Source organism: Hyperolius riggenbachi, chromosome 4 (genome assembly GCF_040937935.1).
Source record: "Hyperolius riggenbachi isolate aHypRig1 chromosome 4, aHypRig1.pri, whole genome shotgun sequence".
Classification (NCBI taxonomy): domain Eukaryota; kingdom Metazoa; phylum Chordata; class Amphibia; order Anura; family Hyperoliidae; genus Hyperolius; species Hyperolius riggenbachi.
In genome coordinates this window covers 441,877,422-441,905,352 of record NC_090649.1, presented here as the reverse complement: position 1 = coordinate 441,905,352, position 27,931 = coordinate 441,877,422, and the positions used below count along the sequence as shown (strand labels likewise).

The window sequence follows — 27,931 nt, the reverse complement described above, 5'->3', positions numbered from 1 at the left end:
TACAGCCAGTTGGCTAATGTATATGTTAAAGAGCATTGGGTTTAGACTGCAGGCCTGTCCAATTCCTCAGCTCTGCTGGAACAACACTGTTCCCAGCCACTTTCCCTCTGCAGTACACAACATCCCCCTTCCCCACCTCCCCAATCCCTCTGCAGTGCACAACCCTCTCCCGCACTATCCAACCACAGCATGCAATCCTCCCCCCCCCCCCCATCCCTCTGCAGTACACAACAGCCCCCCCAATTCCTCTACAGTGCTCAATGCCCCTCAACCCCCCCATACCATAACGCTACAGTACACAATGCCTCTGCAGCATACCACGCAGTACACAACCCCCTCCAGTACACGACCCCCCCCCCCCCCCCCCCGGTACACAATCGTTTCCATTTACAGTTAATCCAGGTTACCCCTCACCACCACCTCTCCCCTCCCCCAACCATCCCGGTATGCAACCCCTCCAGCACAATATACACAACCCAACTCCACCCCCCCCCCTCTATTATCCCTGTACAGTACACAGTCCCCTCCAGCACCATCCCTGTACAGTACACAGTCCCCTCCAGCACCATCCCTGTACAGTACACAACCCCCTCCAGCACCATCCCTGTACAGTACACAAGTGGAGGTACTCTAGAAGAAGCTCAGAACTCTTATCCTCGTATAATTTACAACAATATTTAAAGTGCAATTTTCCATTACAGAACAAACAAGATAGAATAAAAACAAAGGAGACATGTACACATTGAAATACACTTGCCCCTCATACAATATTAGCTTAAAACTATCATAATACACCAGGTCAAATTTACCACTTCGTAATAGACAATTTTGGCCTCAATTCACTAAGATCATGCTGGAGATAAGGCAAGAGAAAACTTACCTCCACACAGTAAGGGCCCGTTTCCACTAGCGCGAATTCGCATGCAGACAACGCATGCGGATTCGCATAGGCAATACAAGTGGATGGGACTGTTTCCACTTGTCAGTTTTCATTTGCGTTTTTATGTGCAGGATTTTTCTGCACGGTAGACCCTGCAGAATTCGCCTGCGTGTGGAATGCAGGCGATTCGCAGGTAATGTATTTAATAGGGAAATCGCATGCGTTTTTTGCATGCGTTTTTTCCCGCGATTTCGCATTGAAAGTAATGTAAATTGACACAGGCAGTGACATGGTTAAAATCGCATATACCCTGCCTATGCGAAATCGCGGCAAAAAACGCATGCGGAATCGCACCCGCATGCGATTTTGTCAACGGTGATATGCGGCGATTCCGCACCGCACTAGTGGAAACGGGCCCTTAGAGAGTTATCTCTTCATTCCTTAAGTTACCGCCTCTGTAGTCAATTTCGTACACAGTTAATAAACAGCCTGTCTTTAACTGTGGAGTTATTTTAAGGATTGAAGAGTTAACTTAAAGACAGAAGAGTTAACTTTAGGTTTGCCTGAGGTAAAATGTTTCCTAAATACGACATGCCTCACCACCATGGTGACCACTCTAGAAACATTAAAGACAGGAGATAAGCTTAGTGAATTGAGGCCAATGGATGAAGACAATTTTCAACCTATTCAAAAATGTCTGCCAGACAACACGTCCTGATTGTAATAAGTCTTATAAATATCTTCTTAATGTTCCTAAAACAATAGGAAGTATGTAGTTCTAGTGAAAAAAAAAAAAATTAACAGACTATGCGCTGAAAAACCTTAAATGACTCCATGGAGCTCCTCCTGTGCTACTCCACAACTGGAAAACCACAGACAGTAGACCCAGACAATCTCCTCTGTACAGCGATAAATGGACACCAACAATTCTCAGGAATATTTTATCTAAGCACCCTCCAAAAGGTAGATTCACTTCTGTGCCTTCCTCACCATCTCAGCAATATGTGAACCATAGTTGAGGTCCTCTGATGGTAACTTCCAAATAAAAACCTCTCCACTAGGGGCATAGAAAAAGCCATAGCAGCTGCTATGTGGCCCTGGAGCATAGGGGGCCCAGTGGGTACTTAAAGGGAAATTGAACCGAATACAATTTAACCACTTAGAGACACTGAAGCGAAAAAATATATATGATATAATGAATTGGTTGTGTACTATGAATAATTACTAGAGGATTAGCAGCAAAGAAAATAGTCTCATATTTTTATTTTCAGGTATATAGTGTTTTTTCTAACATTGCATCATTCTCTAATATGTGCAGATTACACAACACTCAGCATTCAAAATGGATTCTTTCAGAGCAGTCTGAACTAATGACCTCTTCTCTGGCAGAGGAAAAGTAAAAAATTAACGAACAGTTGAGATAATAAAAGTCAGAAAACAGCCCTCTCCACCACTTTGAAAGTCTTAGAGCTTAATGGCTTTTTTGTATAGAGATAACTGGAGTTTCTTAAATCTTCCTGTACTGGAAACAATTAGACTGATGTATCTGATCTTAATGTTTTATTTCTTAGCTGTACTACACATACAAATCATATCATAATTTTTTTTCGCTTCAGTGTCTCTAACGACCAGCCAAAGCCGATAGGCAGCGGCTGGTCGCAGTGGCGTTTCCGCAGCGACCTTCTCCGTGAACAGCCTGCGAGCCTCCGATCGCGGCTCGCAGGCGAAATGTAAACACCCAGGGAAGAAATCCCCGGTGTTTACATCGTACGGCCGCTGTAAAGGAGATCGGCGATCCCCGGCCTCTGATTGGCCGGGGATCGCCGGAATCTGATAGGCTGAAGCCTATCTGAGGCGGTACAGGACAAATCGCCGTCTGTACTGCCTATCTTGGGCAGGAGAGGGAGGGAAGGAGAGGGGGGGGGGGGGGTGAGGGGCAGCTATCAGACCCCCCCCCCCCCCCCCAACAGGACTTCCCCTAAAAGGGGGGGGGGGAGGAGGGAAGTCTGATCACCCTGCCTGCCACACGATTTGTGCTGGGGGCTGAAGAGCCCACCCAGCACAAATCATTGAAAATTCCTGCGGTCCTTAAGTGGTTAAAATAAACACTTGATGTACCTGCAAATTAATATTACTTACCTCGCCATCAGTTCCTCTCAGGAGCTCACCATTTTCTTCTAACAAGGATTCCCTCCAGTTCTGACAAAATTTTGTCAGAACTGAAATATCAGTTGCTGTCAGTTATAGATCAGTTGCTGTCAGTGACAACTGATGTGCAAGGTAATGTCCATGTTTCCCAATGGCTCATGTGGGCAATATTGCAGTTTAACAGTGTGCTGACCCAGAAGTGGTTACCAGGTCATCGGCATTTTTAAAATGGAGGACTGAGAATTCCATCGATCACAGTGGATGCTGGAGAGGAGAAAGATTGATGAGTAGACTGCACGGGAGTCAAGTATAATGTGTTTATTTTGACTTTTAATTTTCGGTTCAGGTTTGCTTTAACATATTCACCATTAAAGTCATTGGGAACCGCCTTATAAATAAAAATAAACCAGATACTTACCTAAGGAGAGGGAGGGCTCTGGGTCCTAATGAGCCTTCCCTCTCCCAGTGCCACTCTGTCCTCGGGAGCAGTATTTGACTAAATTGGTCAAATACTGCTCCTTCAGTCAGCGAAGGGGACTTCGGAAAGTCTTCGGGAGCCCGAGTACATGCATGATTGTGCATGCGCAGTATGGAGCCGCCTGTCTTTAGGAGGACTCTGCTCTTGAAGCCTTCCAAGTCCCCCGCGGTGGGGGATTTGAACGGGGGAGCCAGCTCCTCACCGAGGGCCCCGGCAGAGGAGAGGGAAGGCTCATTAGGACCCAGAGCCTTCCCTCAAAGCGGTTCCCAATGACTAACTTTCTTGCGTTTCTCCACCTTCTGACTTGGTTTCAATGCTCAGGAACTATGTGCAGTGGTTATTACATGATAATGTAAATTGCCCAAATAACTCAGATCCATAGGGTAAGGGGCAGGTGGTATTGCTTAAGAGTGCCCACATTTTAGGGTCCCATGATCTCTGGCTACGCCACTGCTCTCCACACAATTTCCATTAATAACTGGCTTAAGGTTGTCAGCTTTCTGCCTACAATAAGCTCCATGGTCTTGGCTATATTTAGGAGCAGATTGTTGTCACTACACCACATTCCCATACGTTCCACCTCCCCATAGACAAGCATCAGCAAACTTAACAATGGTGTTTGTAGTATGGGTGGATGAACACCCTGTAGAAAAAGTCACAGGAGACAAAAAAACCGGGAGCCCAGAAGTGCAATATGTCAATGACCACAATAAAAGAAAATAAATTAGAAGCACTACTCACAAAGGGAGGTTGCTGGGGGCAACCAACCACAGGAAGCAGGTGGAGACAATAAACACGACTCCACTCGGGGTGGTCCTAGCCAGAACCGGAAGGATGGTCGCTCTCAGTGGAAAAAAGGGGGACAGAGTCCACTGTGGGGACTCCACTGGTGGTCTGCCACCTCCCCTCGGACAGGATATGTTCGGGGGTATACTTAGCACGTAAAAGGGAAAGAGGCGCCCTGGTGTAATAAAAGCATCTAAAATCAGCTTAAAAATCGAAAAGTGATATGAGGTAGCTTACCTCAATGACGAAACCTCTGTAGTTAATACAAGGAATTTTTATTAGCACAGGCAACGCGTTTCGCGGGTCTCAGCCCGCTTCATCAGGCCAGTAAAAGTGCCAAATAAAAAATATCATCTAGAGAGGCTCCCTATGCTAGATGATATTTTCTATTTGGCACTTTTACTGGCCTGATGAAGCGGGCCGAGACCCGCGAAACGCGTTGCCTGTGCTAATAAAAATCCCTTGTATTAACTACAAAGGTTTCGTCATTAAGGTAAGCTACCTCATATCACTTTTCGATTTTAAGCTGATTTTAGATGCTTTTATTACACCAGGGTGCCTCTTTCCCTTTTACGTGTTAACAATGGTGTAACTATGGTAGGCAAAAATACAATCATGAGTGTAGAGGGTATAGAGCAGGGGACTTCGCACACAGCCTTGAGGAGAGCCAGAGCTGAAGAAATACTCTATATAAGGCAGATGAATGCCCATTTTAAATTAGAGAATTTGGCCCATGCACATAGGGGGCATCCATTTAGCTTTAATAAAATATGGAAAAAGGGGGCTTTCAACACTGGAGGTTGTAGATCTGCACTTAGACAGGCTCCTGATAATGGTTTCTATTTGCTAGGAATGTTTGCTCTCCAGTTTCTCTATTTTTTTTTTGCAATATTTTTACTTTTAGTTTGAGTATTTACAATTATTTGTATATAAGGCCATCTTATCACTGAGGAGCTAAACATTCTTGTGTCAAGCAACTGTGCAGGTCTTATTGCTAAACTGTGCGGTTTTCTTTTTCGTTTGTGGTACGTTTTATGGCTGCTAAAGGCAGAAAACTAAACATTAGCTTACCTGGTAATTTAATTTTAAGTAACCCTCCAGGACAGGTATACATCGAGATTTGGCCCCTCCCAGGAAACAGGAAACATCCACAAGCCTCTCTATAAATAAAAAACTTTGTCAGGTATCCGGCAGTATTAAATAAAGAAACATTCCAACAGGTCTCAACTACCTGACACCTAACCATTCATAATAGTGTCTTATATACATTTATACATAATTTATACCTTTGCATTTTTAAACACTATGTATCATAAAAGGAAATGGGGTGGGTTACCCCACCTGTCCTGGAGGGTTACTTAAAATTAAATTACCAGGTAAGCTAATGTTTAGTTTTTTCCATTAACCCTCCAGGACAGGTATACATCGAGATGATTCTCAAGTAAACACTAACTTTAGGGTGGGCTGACCGCCTCCAAGACTTTTCTTCCAAAGTCTTGGTCTGATGAAGATATCCGATCCAATCTGTAATGCCGCATGAACGTTCCCAAGTTCTTCCACGTTGCTGCCTTACAGATCTCCATAGAAGAAGCAACAGCTCTGAAGGCTCAAGTTGCTGTCCCTCTAGTAGAATGAGCTCTTAGATCTTTCAGCGGAGTCGTTTCCATGACTTTATAGGCCTCCATAATACATAATTTGATCCGGTTAGCTATCGTTCTCTTCGAAGCCCTCTGTCCCACTAGTTTTCCGGTGAAATTTACAAAAAAAGGGCTTCAGTTTTCCTTAAACTCTACTCTCTCCAGATAATCTTTAAGAATTTGTCTTATGTCCAACAAATGTCGTTGTTTTTCATTATCATTTGTTGGATTAGGATAAAAGGTTGGTAGTATAATTTCCTGCGATCGATAGAAAATATCCCCAACTTTCGGAATAAATTCTGAACTGGTTCTAAGGACTACCCTATCGTTATAAAAAATACAATAAGGCTCCCTGCAGGATAAGGCCTCAAGTTCACTCACTCTCCTTGCTGAGGTGATTGCTACTAAAAATATTGTTTTGAACGTTAACAAACGTAAATTCATGTTACTGGCACAGTCAAAAAGGAGGCTTCGTCAAAGCCTTCAAAACCAAAGATAAATCCCAGTTCGGGAATGGTTTAACAGCAATTGGCCTATTTCTCTCTATTGATTTAACAAACCGAGCAATCAAGGGATGACCAGCCAATTGTCTGTCTAAAAAAACAGAAAGCGCTGAAATTTGCACCTTAATCGTACTTAAGGCCAATTTCTTATCAACTCCACTCTGGAGAAATTCTAAAACAGTAGCAACTTCATTAGATCTAAATCCTGACTGTTCCTTCCATAATTTATAAGTTTTCCAATATTTCAGGTATATTGTTCTAGTGTTCTTTTTCCGCCTCTTAATCAGAGTATCTACTACCTTATCTGATAGTCCATACGTCTTTAGAATGTGCTCTTCAGTAACCAGGCTGTTAACTTCCATTTGTTGATGTCTGGAACAACCTGCCTCTGAATCAAAATTAAATTGTCCAGACAAGGAAGTAGCATCGGCTCCGCCACTTTTAATTTCAGAAGCAGAGGATACCACGACCTTCGTGGTCAATTTGGAGCAATAAGAATCACCTTTGTCCTGGATGCTGCAATCTTTCTCAATACCCATGGTAACAGATTCAGCGGAGGGAATGCAAATGCTAGATTGAAATCTCATGTCTGTGACAAAGCATCCACTGCCGTTGGACCCTTTCAAGTGAATTACTGTAATTAACACCAGAATCTGTTCTGCTATGTCCAGTATTTTCAACGCCAGGGTCAATAGCTTGTGTGACCTTGTTCCCCCCTGGCGATTTATATACGCCACTACTGTGGAATTGTCCGTCCTTATTTGCACCTGCTTGACTGCTATCAAATGTTGAAATGCTATCAGAGCCAACTTCACCATCATCAATTCTCTGTGATTTGCAGACTGATTTTTCATATGATGCTGCCAAAGACCCTGTGTTTTGAAATCTTGAACAATGGCCCCCCAACCTAACAAGCTTGCATCTGTGGTCAAGACTACCTGAGTTGGAAATTGCCAAGGTCTGCCCTGAGATAACGAGTGGGAAATAGTCCACCAATCTAGACTTTCCTTTACCTGCACCAGAATCTGTACTAACTGATCCAAAGTTTCGATTGTCTTGCCCCAATTTTTCAAGACCCAACTCTGTAGGATTCGTGAATGCTTCATTGTCTACTGTACTGCTGGTGCCACTGAGTTTAACATTCTCAGGAGTCTCATTGCATCCCGTATCGAGATGACATCCAATCTTTTGAGATTTCCCACCTGCTGTATTACCTTCGCAGGCTTTTGCTTCGGTAAGAACATCTTTTGTTCTATTGAGTTCATTATGAATCCCAGAAAAAGAATTTTCTGAGTGGGCTCTAACTATGATTTTTCCAGGCTTACACTCCACCCTGCTTGCTGGAGTTCCTTTACAACTATCTCTGTAGAGCAAAAATGTTTGCCTTGATTCTGCCATAATTAGAAGATCGTCCAAATAGGGAACAATCATAATACCTCTTTTGTGCAGATGTGAGATCAGCTCGGGTGAAAATTCTCGGAGCGGACAGTATGCCCACGGGGAGGCAACCTGATGCTTTATGAAAGGCTTGAGTGGTTTGAGATTCAGAATTAGACGATACTTGCCCTACGGTTTTTTCACTAGGAAGATTTTTGAATAAAAAACCCCTTACCTGCTCCAGAACTGGCACCAGAGTGACCACCTCTCTTGTTAACATATCTTGTAGAATGCAAGATATGGCCCTCTGTTCTTGGTTTGACCTCAACTCTTTTGTCACTATGAACTTTGTTGAAGGTCTTTGTTGGAATACAATATGGTATCCCAACTCGATCAGATTGAGAATGAATGGGCTGGTCGCAAACTTCTGCCACTGCGGGAGGAAGGAGCCCAACCTTTCTCCCACAGCTTCTTCGCTGTCACTGCTGCTTTCTTGTAGTGGAGTCTGAACCGCCAAACCATGCATTTGGCTTGTTCTGCTCGCGAGAGAAGGACCAGGGTTTACGTCCGTCTTGGGGTTTGGTTTTATTCCCTTGTCCTTCCGAAAAAACTTTTCCCCCTGTCTAAATTGCCTTTTCTTTAGGGAAACCCTTCTTTTTATCTGATGTCCTTTCAAGGATTTCATCCAACTGGGGACCAAACAATAGGTCACCTGAGAAAGGAATGATACCTAACAGGTTTTTAGAAACATTACTACCCTCCCAGGTTTTAATCCAGATATTTCTTCTGGCCACGTTAGACAACGCCGCCGCTCTTGCGGTCAAACTGATAGATTCCGTTGCCACATCTATAATGAAGTTTATAGCCTTAAACATTACGGTAAATGAATTTAAAATAATGTATTTACTTGACCCCATCTTAATGCGACGCATTACTTGATGCATCCATAAATCTAGGGTACGGCCTACACATGTAGTAGCAGCAGCAGGACGGAAGTTTGCGCAGGTAGCTGACTAAGTTTTCTTTAAGGCAAACTCAGCTTTTTTATCTGATTGTTCTTTTAGAAAACCTAGATCTTCAAAGGATAATTCATTTTCCTAGTGGACCTGCGAAAAGACTGCATCCAACTTAGGGCATTTACCCCACTGTTTACAGTCCTCTTCTGCAAAAGGGAATCTTCTTTAAAAGCCTCTAGATAAAAAGACCTTCCTATCAGGGTTCTTCCACTGACTATTAATCAATTGTTTAGTAGATGAATGTACTGGAAAAACCATTGGTTTCTCTCCTTCCATGCCCGCATATAATGCATCATGCGTAGACACTGAAGAAAGAGCGTCATCCTTCAAACCTAAAGAATCATAAATTGCCTTTAACAATTCCTCTGTCTCGTTAGCAGAAAATCTAAATTTAGACATTTTATTCTGATCTTTTTCAGACAAGTCCTCATCAGAGTCACACTCAGAGATACCATCAGAGTATTCCTCTGGTTCAGAATCTGACAAGACAGGACAATTTGTTTTAGCAGATGCTTTCTTATGCCCTGTTGCCGATGGTGAGGATTCTTCCATAGGTCCACCAGCAGCTCCTGTCAGCAGGTACTGCTGTTTGATCTATAGGATAGTTAGGCATAACAGTAGGTGATTGAGCAATGACTACTGGTTGTTGTACAATTGGCTGTGGCACCGTAGCAGCTGAAGAAACAGATCCAGACGGCACTTGTGCAATAATAATAGGTGGAGGATTAACACCAGATTGAGCCGACATGGATTCTCTAAACACTTTCATTGACTGTCATTTCCTTGCGAACCATTTTAAGGAAATCTTTATAAGCCACAACAGACTCTTCATTCAAAACACAAGTTGCACACTGCTGACATAATAACTTATTCCAAGGCACCGGTAGCTTCCCATTACAAGAGGGACAGCGTTCTTTAGGCCTAGCAGTATCCAATGCTTCAATAGCAGTAGCAGATGGAGCAGAGGATGAAGCTGCTGTACTCTGTAATAAAATAAACTTAATACAGATATTGTTTAACTGCCATGCAGCCAGAGTAACCACAATCCGCCACAGTGTGAGGCAACTTCCCACAAGAAGCTATTCACCAACCAAAAAATTCCCCATAACACAGCCAGTCCAGTGAGCCACCTTAGAACAGCCTTCACACAAACAACTGTTTTACATGTGAAAAACGCGGTACCTTAGTATCCGGCTTAGGCTCATGTGCCCTGGGACCTCCTGAGCAGCCTACAGGCCTCCGCTCGTCCCAGGCGCTGGTTGTGCTCCATCTTGCGTCCTGCATGAGTGCCCAGACGCGGGGAATGCTGCGCATTCTTCAATCCGGCGGGCGGAAGTGACGACATAAGCGGAAACGGAAGTGTCCCGTCCGCCATCATGGATACTGGCACGCTGCGCCCGCTCGGCCTCCGCCTTCCCTGCAGCGTGCCCTCGTCCTTCCAGCCGGCGGCGCCTGCCAAGCAAGAAGCTACCACAGCCATCTCTCTCCCCAGACCCTCCACAGCGGCTATAGAGAGAGGTAAGCGGCTGACAGCAGATAACATTGCCTCATGATCCTCACCTGTCCCCGCAGCACCAACAGTCCCTAGCCCCCCAGGCTCTCCAGGACATGCAGCGCAGGTATAGAGAGACCTGTCCCTGGAACAGGAAACATCCATACTGCCGGATACCTGACAAAGTTTTTTATTTATAGAGAGGCTTGTGGATGTTTCCTGTTTCCTGGGAGGGGCCAAATCTCGATGTATACCTGTCCTGGAGGGTTAATGGAAAAATTATATTGCCTGTTGAGAGAGAGTGTGTGTGTACACACACACACACACACCATTAAACTTGTTTGATTGCAAAAATACTCTGAATACAATGACTACAAAAAAAAAAAAAAAAAAACACGTGCAAACAACCACAAATGCGAGTGGCACGCTCGCGCAGAAGATACCGGGCGAGATCGGCATCTGCAACGGAGGGGCCCCCGGGACACCGGTTGGAAGCGGAGCTGCGGCGAGGGACAGATAGGCTGCCAAGGGCTGGAGGAAACCTCAGGTAAGTAGATTTTTTTTTTTTTTTTTTTTTTTAACCCCGGACCTGTCCTTTAATCCAGAGGAAATGGAATATGGAAGCCCTACACCTAACAATTTAGTCACCAGCCTATGAGGAAGAAAAAAAAAAAAAAAACAACGATTAAAAGCAACTAAAATCAAAAAGCAATCGTGCACCACTCCCCTGCTGCTCCACATGGGACAGTACAGCATAGGGGACAGTAGCTACGGCATACTCTGTAGACTTATGTGCGCTATAGGCAACAATAAAGACTGCCTGCACTCACCTTGGTCTCCCCGCTGCTGTCAGACTCTGACACTTGGTAGGTGAGATCGGTCTCCTCAAAGCCTGTGGCGCTCATTCGCTGGTCGGTGGAAGGGTCGGAGCGTGGAGGGGAGTCTGGAGAGTTTAGACAAGTCTGTATTAATGCCTTTCCCGTCTCACTGGTTATCATTGGCTGAAGTTTGCGTGTGGCGAAGGTGTAGACATGGCCAGTCTCACTGGCCACCAGCAGCAGAACCTGCGTCCCAGTCAGCGTAGATAGCTCATAAGCCTGGAGAGAGGAGGAGGACACAAGCTGAAGTCTACAATGCAGGACAATATACCATACAGAGTACATGTGTAGGTCATTCCTACCCTCATCACAACCACCTCAGTACAGCCTCAGGTCACAGCAGCACGAGTTAAGATAGGCCTTCCAGGCTCACACATCATAAAGCTACTCTCTGGATGGGGACAGCTCACTGACCTGTCTCCATATTGAATCATACCAAAGAGCGGACACTGGGACACCTTTCAAAGCAACTCAACTGCCTGATTCTGGGGTTTGTGTAGAAAGAAGTCAATGTGAAGATACCAGGTCCTCTTTGGAGAGTAGACCTTTAATCTTCCCTATCTGACAGGCCATAATTTCCACACTTCAGCTTTTTGGCAGAAAACATGCTGTTTTTTTACATGCATTTTTCGCATTAAAAACACACGTTCGTGACCAGCGCCTGGCCCCGCCTCTCTCTCTCCCCAGAGAAAAACGCCAAGCTATTTACTGACGTAAATAACTTCGTTTTTCTGCGACCAGAGACCACTGGTACCAGAAACTGGCACATACGAATGATCGCCGCTACCACCACACACCTGTCCCCCTCAGACCGCCGACTCTGCTGTCTCTGACACCAGAGTTCTGTGAGCCAGTCAGAAGCAGATTTCATTGGCTCCTGATCCCGTGATCAATGTGAGCCAATGATATTGGCTCACATTGGTGACAGGTTCAGGAGCCAATGAATTCGGCTCCAGACTAGCTCACAAAGCTCTGCTGTCATACTGGCAGTAGGGAGAGTGTGCGTGCGATGGGATTGAGCGATTGAGCGCGTTGAGAGCATGCAGATGTGGTGAGTGAAATCTAAGCCCTGGCAGGAATAAAAGCCTCCAAAAAGGGCATAGGGATTCAATCACAGCCGTTTGAAAGTGATTAAAGTGAACCAGAAGTGAAAAAGTGATAAACAATTGTATTTATACTCAGATATTATTTAAACATTTACAAAGTAGATAGAATGTTTTCTTCTGCTCAGTAGCAGCCTAATAAGTGTCCCAGAGTTAGAAAAAGGTCAATAGCTTGTGTATTTTATCTCCCTCTGCTCTCAGAAGTTGTATTCTGCCAAGAAAACATATGGCTGTAGTTAACTTATCAGTGATGTTTACAATATTTCGACAAGGTACCAAGAAGACAAACTGTCGCTTCCATACCTAAAAATTAACTTTCAAGCCTGGTTCACATTGCAAGAGCTTTTTTATTTGTGCTAGCGATTTAAAAAGCTCTTCCTAATGCAATGCTTTGTTATTTTCTAAAAAATCCCTCATCGCTCAAGTGAGAGCAAACTCCTAGCATTACATTAGCAAGAGCTTTTAAAATCACAAGAGCTCACAATGCGAATGCCCTCAGACACCACAATAAAACAAGTAAAGCAGCCTGGTTATTAAAGTGGATACGAGATGAACTTTTACTCCTTGCATAATTGTGTTCCTTACATATAGTTTATAGGGCATTCCTCAAGCCAAATACTTGTTTTGTTTTAATACTCTAATTCCCTATAAACTAAACAAGCCACACCCACAGCTTCTCCAGAGTGCCTTGGCGCTTGCAAGGAATTGTGGGATTTCAGTCTGGGCAGGTGAAAAAGGTGTTACTAGCTATAGATTTCAGAGGCAGAGTTTTCACAATCTGAGAGCTGCAGTGCAGATACAGATCAGTTGCCTGTGTAATGGAGGAGAGAAGAGTGGAGTTTTCACAGAATATGCAGATTAGCATGCCTAGATACAGATAAGCTTGCCTGTGTGTGTAATTGTGTAATAGTGACAAGCAGAAAACATGTCTGCTCCCATTGTATCACAGGGAAAAATATTAATATACTGTTGAAGCTGTTTGAAGATAGATTTGCTGTGTAAACTATCCAAACCTTAGATAAGATATATAGACAAGTCACTTGTTATATTTAGTTTTTCATCTCGGATCCGCTTTAAGAGGTTTTGCACTATACATATACATGTATATCTCATGTCACCTCGGTCCTCAGGTACACTTTAAAATTGCTGGACGAGTCTGGCCTGTCCATACCCTTTTCATATATTTGTCCCCTGGATAAGTCAGGCTCATCCATACCACCAGGGAGGTTAACTGGTTCTGGAACTTGATGACTGAAGTCTATACTCTGTTTATGTCCTGTTATTCCTGCCAAGACGTAAATTTCAATCACACCCAACCCCCCATGTTATCTCGTTGCTCTTGCTGTTCACGCTGCTGAACCCGCTCACTCAGCTGTCACATTGACAGCAGAGTTTCCCCATATCAGTCAGGAGCCAATTTCATTTACTATTGATCCAGTGATTGCTGTGAACCAATCCCACCAATGATTGCCAAATAGAAAGAGGGCAGCTCTGGTCCTTAACCCCCTTGGCGGTATGAAAAATACCGCCAGGGGGAAGCGCAGTAGTTTTTTTTTTTTTTTAAATCATGTAGCGAGCCGAGGGCTCGCTACATGATAGCCGCTGCTCAGCGGCATCCCCCCGCCCTCTTCGATCGCCTTCGGCGATCTCCGATCAGGAAATCCCGTTCAAAGAACGGGATTTCCTGGAGGGCTGCACTGACGTCGGGACGTCATTGGGAGTCCCGGGCCACCCCTCGGCGCTGCCTGGCACTGATTGGCCAGGCAGCGCACGCTGTCTGGGGGGGGGGGCGCGCGCCGCACCGGATAGCGGCGATCGGGCGCGCGGCGGCGGCGATCGGGGTGCTGGCGCAGCTAGCAAAGTGCTAGCTGCGTCCAGCAAAAAAAAAAAATTATGTAAATCGGCCCAGCAGGGCCTGAGCGGCACCCTCCGGCGGCTTACCCCGTGTCTAGCACGGGGTTACCGCTAAGGAGGTTAAAGAGACACTGAAGCGAAAAAAAATTATGATATTATGATTTGTATGTGTAGTACAGCTAAGAAATAAAACATTAAGATCAGATACATCAGTCTAATTGTTTCCAGTACAGGAAGAGTTAAGAAACTCCAGTTATCTATACAAAAAAGCCATTAATCTCTACGACTTTCAAAGTGGTGGAGAGGTCTGTTTTCTGACTTTTATTATCTCAACTGTTCATTAACTATTCACTTTTTCTCTGCCAGAGGAGAGGTCATTAGTTCACAGACTGCTCTGAAAGAATCATTTTGAATGCTGAGTGTTGTGTAATCTGCACATATTAGAGAATGATGCAATGTTAGAAAAAAAAAACACTATATACCTGAAAATAAAAATATGAGAATATTTTCTTTGCTGCTAATCTTCTAGTAATTATTCATAGTACACAACCAATTCATTATATCATATTTTTTTTCGCTTCAGTGTCTCTTTAAAGAATAACTGTCAGGCTGCAAAAGCTAATTTAAACCTCTATTCTCTTGTGTTAAACAGTTTAGAAGGAAGCCAAAAAGGCAATACTGAAGTTAAAAATCTCTCTCACTTTAAAGTTTGCTGAATAGCAATCCTCTTTATTCCCAAGCTCCTAAGGAGGCCAGCAGGCCGCATAACAGATACTGCAGAGCATGCTGGGGCTGCTTCTCCCTACTGCACTCCCTTGGTCCACCCCTTTATTTCCCTATCCCGCCCTAAGGCTGCTTTCACAGTGGGAAGTTACAGGTTCATGTTACAGCAGCTTGTAACTTGCAGCCCAACTCACAGCACTGAAAAATCAATGTGCTGTTCACAGTGCACATGTTCAGTTAGAGTATACTGCATGAGTCTGCTATTGTTCCTAGTCACATGGCTAATTAATATTTACTGCACAGTAGTGTTGTCTGGATCATGAACCATTAGGATCTTTGATCCAGATCTTTTTTGTGAGTCAAATCATCGGAGATTCGGTTCACAGTGGATGTCTGGAAGAAACAGGAACTGCAGCTTCTTTCACTCTGCTGCAAATGATTCGGTTCAAAGATTCGGATCTTTTCAATGATCCGATTGGAATCAGAGTGACAGACAATATGCCCTGTTAGACCAGAGACTGGTGGGAGTATCTGAGGGCTGGAACTTGGGAGAGCTAAAGAATCATCAATCAGGAAGCAGGGTAAGGGAGGATAATACATCACAATTGGCTTCATACAAGACAGTCAAACATGGAACCTGCCATGAGCTATCAGGAGCATCAATCTCTGCAAATACTATATAAAAATTCTGTGAAATCCAAACGTGGACAGTGAAATGCATGTGTAATGCAAGTACAGCCAATATTTAGCTACTGATGTGTTTTTTTCTCTGAGACCCTATACCTAACAGCTCCTCTTTAAAGGGACCTAAACTGAGAAGGATATGGAATTTTCCTTTTAAAATAATACCAGTTGCCTGACTCTCCTGCTAATCCTGTGTGTCTAATACTTTTAGCCACAGCCCCTCAACAAGCATGAGATCAGGTGCTCTGACTGAAGTCAGACTGGATTAGCTGCATGCTTGTTTCAGGTGTGTGATTCAGCAACTACTGCAACCAAAGAGATCAGCAGGAGTGCCAGGCAACTGGTATTGTTTAAAGAAAACCTGTAATGAGAAAAACCTCCCCTGGGGGGTACTCACCTCGAGTGGGGGAAGCCTCCAGATCCTATTGAGGCTTCCCCCATCCTCGTTCCCACGGCAGTGGAAATAAAGCGCCCCAAACCGCGGGGATGTAAATATTTACCTTCCCGGCTCCAGCGCAGGCGCAGTATCGGCTCTCTGATCGCTGTCGGTCGACAGCTCTACTGCGCAGGCACAAGTCTCCTGGTCTCCTGCGCCTACGTAGTAGAGCAGACCGGACGGAGATCGGCTATTTTTGCCCATCTCCGTGCTGAGCCGCAACAGCACCCCCCGCTGGAGCCAGGAAAGGTAAATAAATCAACGCTTATCAGGCCTGTCGAGGGAGGATTCCGGGACACTTCGGGGGAGCCAGCTCTGGATTGCCTGCAGCTACAGGGGTGTGGGAAGCCTCATTGGGACCCTTAGGCTTCCCCCTCTGGAGGCGAGTACCCCCCAGAGGAACTTTTTGTTATCCATATCCCTTTCAGTTAAGGTCCCCTTTAAGGGGCCAGAGCCGGAGTGGCTGAAGGACTTTGTGATGGCTAGAATTGTGCTTCTTCATGGGTGCCCAGAGGAACAAATCCAGTTTTGTCCCTGATCGCGCGGCAGGGAGCACTCTGCGCATGTGCACTACGTAGTTTTGCTCAAGCACACGCACCGTTGAGCAGTGCCTGCGCAGTCTTCACCAACCCTCCGACCAGGAAGTAGCTTCGGAGTGTCGATACACAGTAATAGAGGATGACGGAGGAGAATGGGGGGGGGGGGGGGGAGCGATGGGAATGAGGAGAGCCCACTACATTTCGTTGTTGAGAGGAGGAGCAAGAAGGAGCAGCTGGACTTGTGACGGATAGACAGGTGAAATTTTAATGCACGGGCATCCGGCGCCCATCAGCATTTGAGGGGACAGCAAGAGGCGGCATGGGGCCGATTCATGAGAGATTTAATCGGGTATCAGTCTGCGGTGTATGGGCAAGCAACAGATCTCTCTCCAATCAGATTTGATTGGATCTAAGGATCTGTTTGCCATCTGGAGGCGAAAGGATTTTTTTACCCTTTTGGGGCTAATTGGACCATGCCTTGTAAGGGTTTTTCACCTTCCTTTGGATCAACAGGGATTTGTGAGGGTGCAGGCTACCGTTGTACTTTATTTTTTTGGTTGAACTCGATGGAACGCATGTCTTTTTCCACCCAAATAACTATGAAGCCTTGAATTTAATGGCACATAATTTACTTTTCACATGTATTATTTGCCTTTCCAAGTTTTCAGTCATACCACTCTTCTGGCTGCATTCATTACGGCTGCTGTATGGCTTGAAGTCATGCAGCAAGCGACCTCGTAGACCATTTACCCAGGCAACTGAGTTAGCAGGCACACCATTGGAAGAGACGGAGAGCCAGTCCATGGAGCATAGTATTTTCACCCACTGAATCCCCATAGCTGTACACACAAGACTTGTCTAGTGCACTGTGTTTAGAGAACCCCATCCCCCCCTGCAGCTGTTATCACCTTAAAGCCCTCAGAAACATCTGTTTTCTGTCTGCCTGGGGGGGGGGGGGGGGGGGGGGAGGGGGTGTTGCTGCAGTCACCCATGAGTCAAGAGAGGATGGACAATCTTGTAACACAAAGTCTGAAGATACAACACTTCATAGCAGTCAGTTCAGCATCCAAACCTCCACATCTCCTCCCCCCAACACAGGGGGTTGCCAGCTGCCACAAACCCCCAAATATACACAAGCCCACGGGTTTCTGCAAACTACCCCCTGGCAATGACACTGGCACATTCAGAGGGGCACACCAGCTGCTACAAACGACCTCCCTCCCACCCAAGTATACACCAGAGCCCACTGGCTGCCACAAACTACCCCACAGGCATACACAGGAGCCACCATTTGGCACAAACTAACCACTGGCACAGACTGTACACGCTGACCTGCATAGACAGGAGCCCACAGGCTGCCACTAACTACGCCCGGGTATACATGGGACCCAACCGTACAGAGGCCCGCCGACTGCAACAAGCTACTCCCTAGTACACACGAGCTTGCTGACTGCCAAAAACTACCCCCTGGCACCAGGGCTGTGGAGGCAGTACAAAAATCATCTGACTCCAACTCCACCGTTTATGAATCCATTGACTCCAGGTACCCAAAAATTGGTCTGACTCAGCCCTACCTGGGCACACACAGGGCCAGTTGACCGCCACATACCACCTGGGATACATGGGGCCCACCAGCTGTCACAAACTACCCCCTGACACACACAGGGTCTGTTGACTGCCACATACTACCACCTGGGACACACCGGCTGTAACTAACTACCCTCTGGCACACACAGGGTCTGCCAGCTGCCAAATGCTTCCCCCTGGGACACAGGGGGCTTGCTGGCTTCAACATAGTGCTCCCTGGCACACAGGGCCTGCTGACTGCCATAGCATCCCACACACAGTGAGGCACAAAAGTTTTCAGAAATCAAAGACCTGCATCGCTAGAATGCCAGAAGCATACAAATTGACAAGGCTTACATGAAGAGATATGGCAGTGGTCCTCAAACTAAGGCCCGTGGGCCGAATGTGGCCCCCTGAGGCTTTTTTACCAGCCCCCCCCACACAAAAATGTATTACTTATAGATGCGGTCAGTTACCTCTTTAAATATTGGTGGCCCGCATATTGAATAGCAGTGCTGGCACCACCCATCCACATGCCACATGGAAGCCAGAAAGCCTTAATTCGCTGGTTTCCAATCAAATTCCACATCAGGTAAAACTACTGTCCATTTGGACCGCAGGTTGTCACCTGGGTATGCTTTACTGTCTGGCCTGCAAAGACTTCTACATCATTTTATGTATACTCCGGCCCCCCAGCAGTCTGAAGTATGTTGACCCGGCCCTCGAACCAAAATGTTTGTGGGCCCCTGATATGATATTCCTCGGTGATCGCCCCAAATTCACACCTTGTGCTTGCCTGCAACATGCAGGTTAGCCTATATCCGCTCAAACTAAACTTGTGTGTTGGCTAATTAATCAGGTACCAGGTCAAAGCTATGAGACCCTGGCATACAGTCTGGGATATTGTGCAAGCTATCTAGAAACACTGGAATGGAGTTACAGATTGCCAGGAAGAGGAGAACTGGAATGGAATGACTTATGAATACCATCACAAACAACTCAATCTCAACGCTGCACTCACCAATGCTTTCTCTCACTACAGCTGGGGTGACCTTAAAACTGGAGCTGTCCAAAGATAAGAACAACCAGAGAACTGCAGAGAGGGCATCCCAGGGGATGACCTTCCTTATATGTGACCCCAAAATACTCAGTGGCCATCCCCAATCTACATGTTCCCAGCACACTGTAATCACTCTCCTAATCATCTGAGCACATATGCAGACACTCAGAAATTTACACAGTGCAAAACTCTCCCACCGCCACAACTGACCACGCAACACTCAATCTCATCAACACCACCTGCGCAATGTTGGCTATCCAGCCATACGGAACCCCGGTAAACTTCTCTATGCAAAGAGGACTATCCATCCCCATAACCATGCAGCCAAGACTGTAAATCTGGGAGTTTATAGAGCACTGCAAGTATGATGCCAACATTATCCTAAAGCTCCACTAATTCTATGGCAGTTCCCAGTCTAAACAGTGTGACTTCTGGTCATAGAACATTACAAACTCCCTCTTCTAAATCCACTGCCAGACATCTACGGCACCTTTATACTCCAGTAACCCTAACCCTCTTTCTTAAACACACCAGCACCTGATCACCTCCCAGAATATGCCTTTCCATCTTCTGTCCACCCCCTCAGATATAACTTTCCCTGGCTTCTACCGCCAGTTCATGCAACCAACCTTCCAAGATCCTCGTTATAAAAAAAACCTATAACTTTAAAAAGTGCCCATGGGGGGGTACTTACCTCAGAAGGGGGAAGCCTCTGGATCCTATCAAGGCTTTAACCGTCAGCTGTCCCACGGTGGCAGCGCAAGAGGCCCCCAAATGGCAGCCATGTAAATATTTACCTTCCCGGCTCCAGCGCAGTTGCAGTAGCGGCTCTCAGCTAGGGCTGAGGTGAAAATAGCCAATCCCAATCAGGTCCACTCTACTGCACATGCGCTTAGAGCAGACCCAATTTGGATCAGTTATTTCCGCCTTAGCCCATTGGGGAGCTACTATTGCATCTGCGCTGGAGCCAGGGAAGGTAAGTATTGCAGGCGCTACTGCACCACAGAACAACAAATTGTCGACTGTGGTTTTGGAGGGGCCCAGCAAGACCACTGTGGGACAGAGGCGGATGGGGAAGCCTCCATAGGATCCAGAGGCTTCCAGCTCCTGAGGTAAGTGTCCCCCAGGGGCACTTTATGTCACAGAGTCTCTTTAAACACTTACAAAGCACTAACATCTTCTGCAGCACTTCACAGAGTACACAGTTATGTCACTGACTGTTCTCAGGAGGAGCTCACCATCTAAACCTACCACAGTCATAACTTAAGAGTACATGAGGCTAAAATAGACAGCACCTGTAATGACAGGCTGAGTGAATGTTTGAGGGTGGGGGAAATCAAGGGTTAAATACTGACCCGAACACTGTTAATCCAGCGCAGGAGATGAGGGCCCAACCATAGGCCCTCAAGTACCCTTCAATATCCTACCACATTACTATTATGTATTTATATAGCACTGATGACATCTTCTGCACCACTTTGCAGAGGACATAGTCATGTCCTTGTCTTTCTTTAAAGGAGCTCACAATCAAATATGTCTAGTTATATCACCCCACACACACACACACACTAAGCCCCACTCCCCCACATACGATCTCCCCTCTCACCTTCTTCATGATGCCAGTTTTCCTCTTGCTGAATGTTGTGTACCTCCTCAGCTTGTTATCAATAAATTCCATCTTGATCTTCACCCTCCCTCGGGTCTTCTTGCCGGGTTTTGCCCCAGTCACCCCTCCACTGGCTCCTGGATACCCCACAGAAACCCCTCCCCCACTACTTCCAGCTCCCCCTGGATCTGGTAACTCCAGCTCTGCCAGTCCTCTCTTCACCCCCCGAGCTGGTACCTCATCCTCCTCCCCTGATTCTGAGGTAGCCTCACTGCCGCTGTACATGGCTGCCCCAGTCACTGGAGGACCCCTCAACCCCCTACCTTGCGAGCGAGACAATCCCAGCCCAGGACCTCGGCCTATACCGTTCCCAGGAGAGGAGCCGGCCTGGCTGGGCAGCATCTCCACCTGGAGCCCTCCCAGATACGTCGGCGCTGCTCACCCACCGATCATAAGATAGAGGTACTGTGCTACTCTCCCCTGACCCTAACTCTGTGAGAGCTCTGTGCTCAGCTACCTGGATTCCTCTCCTCTCACAGAGAAACACTGTGCTCGGCTATCCAGACTGCCTCTTCTCAGCTGCTGCTCTCCTCTCACAAAAATTCTGTGTTCAGCTACCCAGCCTGCCCCTACTCACAACCAAACTTTGCCTGCCTCAACTCTCACAACCAGACTCTGTGTTCAGCTACTTGACCTGCCTCCCCTCTCACAGCTAAACTCTGTACTCAGCTACCTGGCCTGCCTATGCTCTCATAGGCAGACTCTGTACTCCGCTACCTGGCCTGCCTCCCCGCACTATGCCTGAAGTCTGCACTCAGACACCCAGGCCTAACGGAATGTCTGGGAAAAGAGCTCAGCCCGGTGGTACACAGCTGTGCCGCGCGCTCCTCAGCTCGGCGCTCCCACCACTAACCCTGAGGTACAGCTGTGCTGCGTCCTCCACTGGCCGGCCCTGTCCTCGCGCCGTCTCACAGCTCGCACTCGAGCCCAGAGGTTGAGCAATGCTGCGCACTCCTTAGCTCGGCGCTCCGCTGGCCGGCCCTAGTCTCGCGCTCCGCTGCTAGCTGCGGCCAGCCGGGCTGTGTTGGGCTCTCCCGGCTTCCCCGCGCGCACCTCCCAGCAGCCAATCACAAGCCGAGCCGCCTCACTCCCACTCTGCCTCAGCACCGCCGCCAGCACATCCCTCCGCGCGCGCCGGCGCTATTTCCCCTCTGCTACACATAGCTGCTCTGCGCGGAGGGAGACGCGGGACTATTTTCAGCCATATAAAGCGAGAAGATGTTTCCTTATATGGAGAAGCCGCTCCTTATATGGTGACACCCCGCGCCGCATTATCATTGGCTGCTACCCCGAGCCTGCTCTAGCGCTGGTTGGCGGCCATACTGCGGCTGTCATGTGTGACGTCACCGAGCCATGACATTGCGGAGCTCCTCCCCTGGTGACTGTCACCAGGAGAACCACAAGGCTCAGCACTGCTCATTATCTTATACCGTCACTGAATATAGGATGCTAACTTCACACGTAGTATGTATATTACAAAAGAATATGTGTGCACAGATCTTGCTCTCACGTGACCGGATATGCATCACTATGTGGGCGGGGCACAGACTTATCTCAGAGAGAGGATTGAAGCACAGTCTGTGTTGTATCTGCACACGGAGATTAATATAAAGCAGGTTTGGACTTTGTGCTGCTATCCTGTCCCATTATGGATTACCGGAGCGAAGCCAAGGATTGGCTGGTATAACTGGAGCCTCAAAGCAAACCTGAACTGAGAATTATAAAACAAAATAAACATACACAGTTCATACTCACCTCTCCTGTATTCTACTCTTCGATCACTTTCTCCTCTCCAGCGTCCTGTTTGACCACTGTGATCAATGGAATTCTCTGTCCTCCATTTTAAAAATGGCAATGACCCTGTAACAGCTTCTGGGTCAGCACACTGTTTAAAGTGTAGCAGAGATGAAAAATCGTTGTCTACAAAATTTGCAGAGAATAGAAAACGTTTTCTCTCTGTGCCCGGACTCCTCAAGCAACACTAGGACACAACACTTGGGGAGGGGTAGAGAGGTTGGGGGTCGGGTGCTGTACACAAGAGCCTGCTGAGAAGTGAATAGGGACTGTCTACAAATCTTTGTCTTCAAAACTTTATATGATTCCTTATCAGTGGCTGAGCAGATGCAGTCATTAGCACAATTGTGCAGAGAGCAGAAAGTTTTCTCTCTCTTTGCCTTTAGTTGTCAGTCTCTCAGGACTGCCCCCCCCCCCCTCCCCCCCATGGCTTCTGCCCCCACTGCAGCTGCATCCTTTGCAGGGTCTATTGTTATGCCCCTGCTCCCTAGCAACAGGGACGATTTTTATTGGTCCACCACAGTGATCTGCAAACTTGGCTCTCCAGTTGTTAAGGAACTACAAGTCCCACAATGCATTGCAGATCACTGGTCCAACCATGAACCAATGAGAATCCTCCCTGTTGCTGAGGATTTCCATTGGTCTTTTGTGATCCAGTGTGGTTCACCATGTTTCTGCCAGCCACCGATCTGTTTACCGTCATCAGGACCAAGCAGAGGAGTCAGCAGTAGCAGAACCAGGAAACGAGTATTTGCATGGTGGTGGGCGGTGGATGGTAGAGCAGATGCGGACCAGCTTAATGAGAACAAACACTGTCCGTTCTCAGGCTTTCCTTGGGTCGGTGCCATACCTCCCAACTTTTTGAGCTAAGAAAAAGGGGCGCTTAAAGTGAACCTGAACCGAGTAAAATTGTTTAAAATAAACACACAATGTACATGCAAATTAATATGACATACTTACCTCGCCATCAGTTCCTCTCAGAGCTCACCATTTACTTCTTATAACTATTCCTTCCAGTTCTGACAAGATTTTGTCAGAACTGAAGTTTATCAGTTGCTGTCAGTTATAATTGAAATGAAAATTGATGAACAAGGTAATGTCCATGTTTCCCTATGCCTCAAGTGGGTAATATTACAGTTTAAAGCGGTATTGTCACCATAAAAAATCAAATTTCAACAGCAACTGGTCTGAGTGTATTAAGTGATAAAGATGGTAATCCTGCATTCAAAACTTGCAAAACTTTTTCTGATGTTATGGTTTGTTGTTATCACATACTTTAGGAGCACTGGCCCTAGTGCCAAACAGTGCCAAAGAGTTGAATGCTGGGAGTTCTTTTTATCTATAATATATTCATCCTCTTCCATTTATTTCCCTGCCTAGCTGCTTATCAGAAACACCCTCTGATTACTTGTGTTTACAAGCAAGGCTGAGGTGACTCAGTGATTGGATGTGTAAATAAAAAAAAGACAGTGCAGTTGTTAGTATACACCTCAGTGGGAGTGTCTGAAGCCTCTGGGAGGAGGGCAGCTAATGAATACACAATGAGCAAGCGAAGGGAGGGGGGGGGGGGGGAACAAGAGTCAGGGAGGATATGATATCAGCATTAGCTTGGCAAGATGGCCACTGCCTAAAATAGGATTTTCTGCTTTTCCTTTATAAAATTCACAAGAATTATTACGTGGGTAGCACAATACATCTGTTATGTAAGTAGAAGTAGTACATATCTACTTTTCCTAATGCCTCCATGGCAGCACCTACGGGTTGTTGCCCAGCCCACAATCCCCATAGGACAAGTGAATAGATAAGTTAAACCCCACCCTACTACTCCGTCTTTGCTTTTCGTCCTCCCCTCGGACAAGTTGGATTGCTGCTGCACTCTTACCGGCCATCCCTGCGGGTGGTTCTCATTTTTGCCAGGTTCAGCCTCTCCTGGTGGGCCCTGTACACTCCAATGGTGTGTCTAGCGGCAGGATCCCATTCTACTGGTCTTGGGGATCGCCTTGTCCACGCATGGGCTGTCAGGTAGGAGGCTAATAGCCACCTTTTTTGCGGGACAGAATATGTTTCTATTTACCGGCTAATAGCCGGCTCTGGCATGGGTCTCTACCTCCTAGGGGTTTCCATGTGACATGCACCACTTCCAGGTGCGCTCCAACCAGCCTCAGCCTGTCATTGGTTCCCGGCCGATCGTCACTTCCGGTTTCGCGGCGTAACCGGAAGTGGGGCGGCCGCCGGCGCAGCTACACTATTTAGTCAGCGGCTGAGCGGGGAGTCGGCGTCCATATGTGGAGAATCGCCTGCAAAGCTCCAGGGCACCGACTCCCAAGCCAGCAAGTTCTTCACAGGTTAGTTCATCTATTTTAGTATACTATCCTTTGCCATGCTATATTTATCTTTTGGGGAGCATTATTTTGGCTCAAGAAGCCTCCTGACACGGAGCTATATGTTTGTTTGCAGTATTTATCTATGGCTGAACAGGCTGAGGGAGTGGACAAGGTCACTTTGGATACAGAGACCACGCATATAGACCAGCAAGGACATGTTAGGTAAGGGTGCAGAAGGTGAGTATTTTACTGCTAATCAATTAAAGGAGCGCAGAAGATTAATGGACATTTATTTGTCCCCTGACAGCCCAGGAAGACAGAAGAATTATGAATATTACGATTACTACTACAATAGAAGGCCAAGATCACCATGGAGATCGGATCATTCATCACTACTATGAAAGATCACGAAGCAGATCTCCAAGAGATTATAGACGTTCTCATAGACACAGACATTCTAAACCCTGTTGGGCTTGTGGAAGAACACCTCTACCCGGAAAGTTAGTCTGCCAGGATTGCTTTACACAGATGTCCGTTGAGCAACAACAGCCAGTGGAAGTATCGGAATTAATTAAAAAAGCTGTTCAGGATTCCATGGCGAAATACGTAGCTAAGCTTCCTCAAGTAAATGACTCTGATATCCCTTCTACTGCGTCCCAGCATGAGGAGGATGAGGATTTCGAAGAGGGTCAGTCAGGGTTTGACTTTGCTCTGGTTGAACCCTTGGTCAATGCAGTTAAGCAGGCTATAGAATGGGATGAAGTAGAAGAACAGGAGGAAAAACAGAAGAAAGTTTATTATTATTTAAGAAATCCTCGACGGCTTTTCCCTTTATGGAGGAAATCGCGGAGATTATTCAGGAAGAATGGACTAAAATCGAAAAGAAAGCAACCTTAAACAACAGGCTCGCTAAATTATATCCTCTACCAGAGAAAAAAACAAAATCCTTAGACGAGGTTCCGTCAGTGGACGCTTCGGTTATGAGATTAGCTAGAGTGACCAGATTTTTGTGGGTCCAACCTGGGACGAGGAGGGGGGGGGCGCGGAGGGGGGGGGAGGGGGGGAGGACTGAGGAGCGCGCAGCGACGAAGACTGGGGGGGGCTGCGGGGCGCACGGAAAATGGGCGTGGCCATGACATTGTATGGGCGGAGCTAACGTAATGATATAACAGCGAGGCATAAGAAAGCAGTGTTTACGCCATGATGTGGACAAACGAGACTTTGCATCATGGGTGTGCAGAAACTGTGTAATGCTAATAGTATACCGTAACCACAAAGCAGCAAACATAGCCATCTATGACCATTAAATAATAAATGCAGTAACAGTTACCCCGGACACCAGAAAATAAACACAATGGGCAACATGTCAGCACAAAATAAACGCAATGCGGGCAACATGTCAGTATAAAATAAATGCAATGCAGGCAACATGTCAGTACAAAATAAACGCAATGCGGGCAAACATGTCAGTACAAAATAAACGCAATGCGGGCAAACATGTCAGTGCAAAATAAACGCAATGCGGGCAAACATTTCACCAGAAAATTAACGCAATGCGGGCAAACATTTCACCAGAAAATAAACGCAATGCGGGCAAACATTTAACCAGAAAATTAACGCAATGCGGGCAAACATTTCACCAGAAAATAAACGCAATGCGGGCAAACATGTCAGTACAAAATAAACGCAATGCGGGAAAACATGTCAGTACAAAATAAACGCAATGCGGGCAAACATGTCAGTACAAAATAAACGCAATGCGGGCAACATGTCAGTACAAAATTAACGCAATGCGGGCAACATGTCAGTACAAAATTGACGCAATGCGGGCAACATGTCAGTACAAAATAAACGCAATGCGGGCAAACATTTCACCAGAAAATTAACGCAATGCGGGCAAACATTTCACCAGAAAATAAACGCAATGCGGGCAAACATTTCACCAGAAAATTAACGCAATGCGGGCAAACATTTCACCAGAAAATTAACGCAATGCGGGCAAACATTTCACCAGAAAATAAACGCAATGCGGGCAAACATGTCAGTACAAAATAAATGCAATGCGGGCAAACATGTCAGTACAAAATAAACGCAATGCGGGCAAACATGTCAGTACAAAATAAACGCAATGCGGGCAACAGGTCAGTACAAAATTAACGCAATGCGGGCAACATGTCAGTACAAAATTAACGCAATGCGGGCAACATGTCAGTACAAAATAAACGCAATGCGGGCAAACATTTCACCAGAAAATTAACGCAATGCGGGCAAACATTTCACCAGAAAATTAACGCAATGCGGGCAAACATTTCACCAGAAAATTAACGCAATGCGGGCAAACATTTCACCAGAAAATTAACGCAATGCGGGCAAACATTTCACCAGAAAATAAACGCAATGCGGGAAAACATTTCACCAGAAAAGAAACGCAATGCGGGCAAATATTTCACCAGAAAATTAACGCAATGCGGGCAAACATTTCACCAGAAAATAAACGCAATGCGGGAAAACATTTCACCAGAAAATAAACGCAATGCGGGCAAACATTTCACCAGAAAAGAAACGCAATGCGGGCAAACATTTCACCAGAAAATTAACGCAATGCGGGCAAACATTTCACCAGAAAATAAACGCAATGCGGGAAAACATTTCACCAGAAAATAAACGCAATGCGGGCAAACATTTCACCAGAAAAGAAACGCAATGCGGGCAAACATTTCACCAGAAAATAAACGCAATGTGGGCAAACATTTCACCAGAAAAGAAACGCAATGCGGTCAAACATTTCACCTGGAAAAGAAACGCAATGCGGGCAAACATTTCACCTGGAAAAAAAACGCAATGCGGGCAAACATTTCACCTGGAAAAAAAAACGCAAGGCGGGCAAACATTTCACCTGGAAAAGAAAGCATTTACTCACCTGGCAGAAGTCTCCGGCCTCTGGCGCGCTGCTCCCGGGACCATCTTGCTCCTGATCTTCTCTCTCC

General features: G+C 46.2%; 1 protein-coding gene across 1 annotated transcript in view; it reads right to left on the bottom strand.

Moving 5' to 3' along the window:
- The window catches only part of SRF (serum response factor), a 44,253-nt gene extending 22,312 nt beyond the window's left edge, over positions 1–21,941 (bottom strand). The window contains 2 exon segments of the mRNA XM_068232594.1: positions 11,148–11,414; positions 20,767–21,941. Coding sequence (XP_068088695.1) covers positions 11,148–11,414; positions 20,767–21,168 — 669 coding nt within the window. The 5' untranslated portion in view covers positions 21,169–21,941.
- Positions 21,942–27,931: the final 5,990 nt, after the last annotated feature.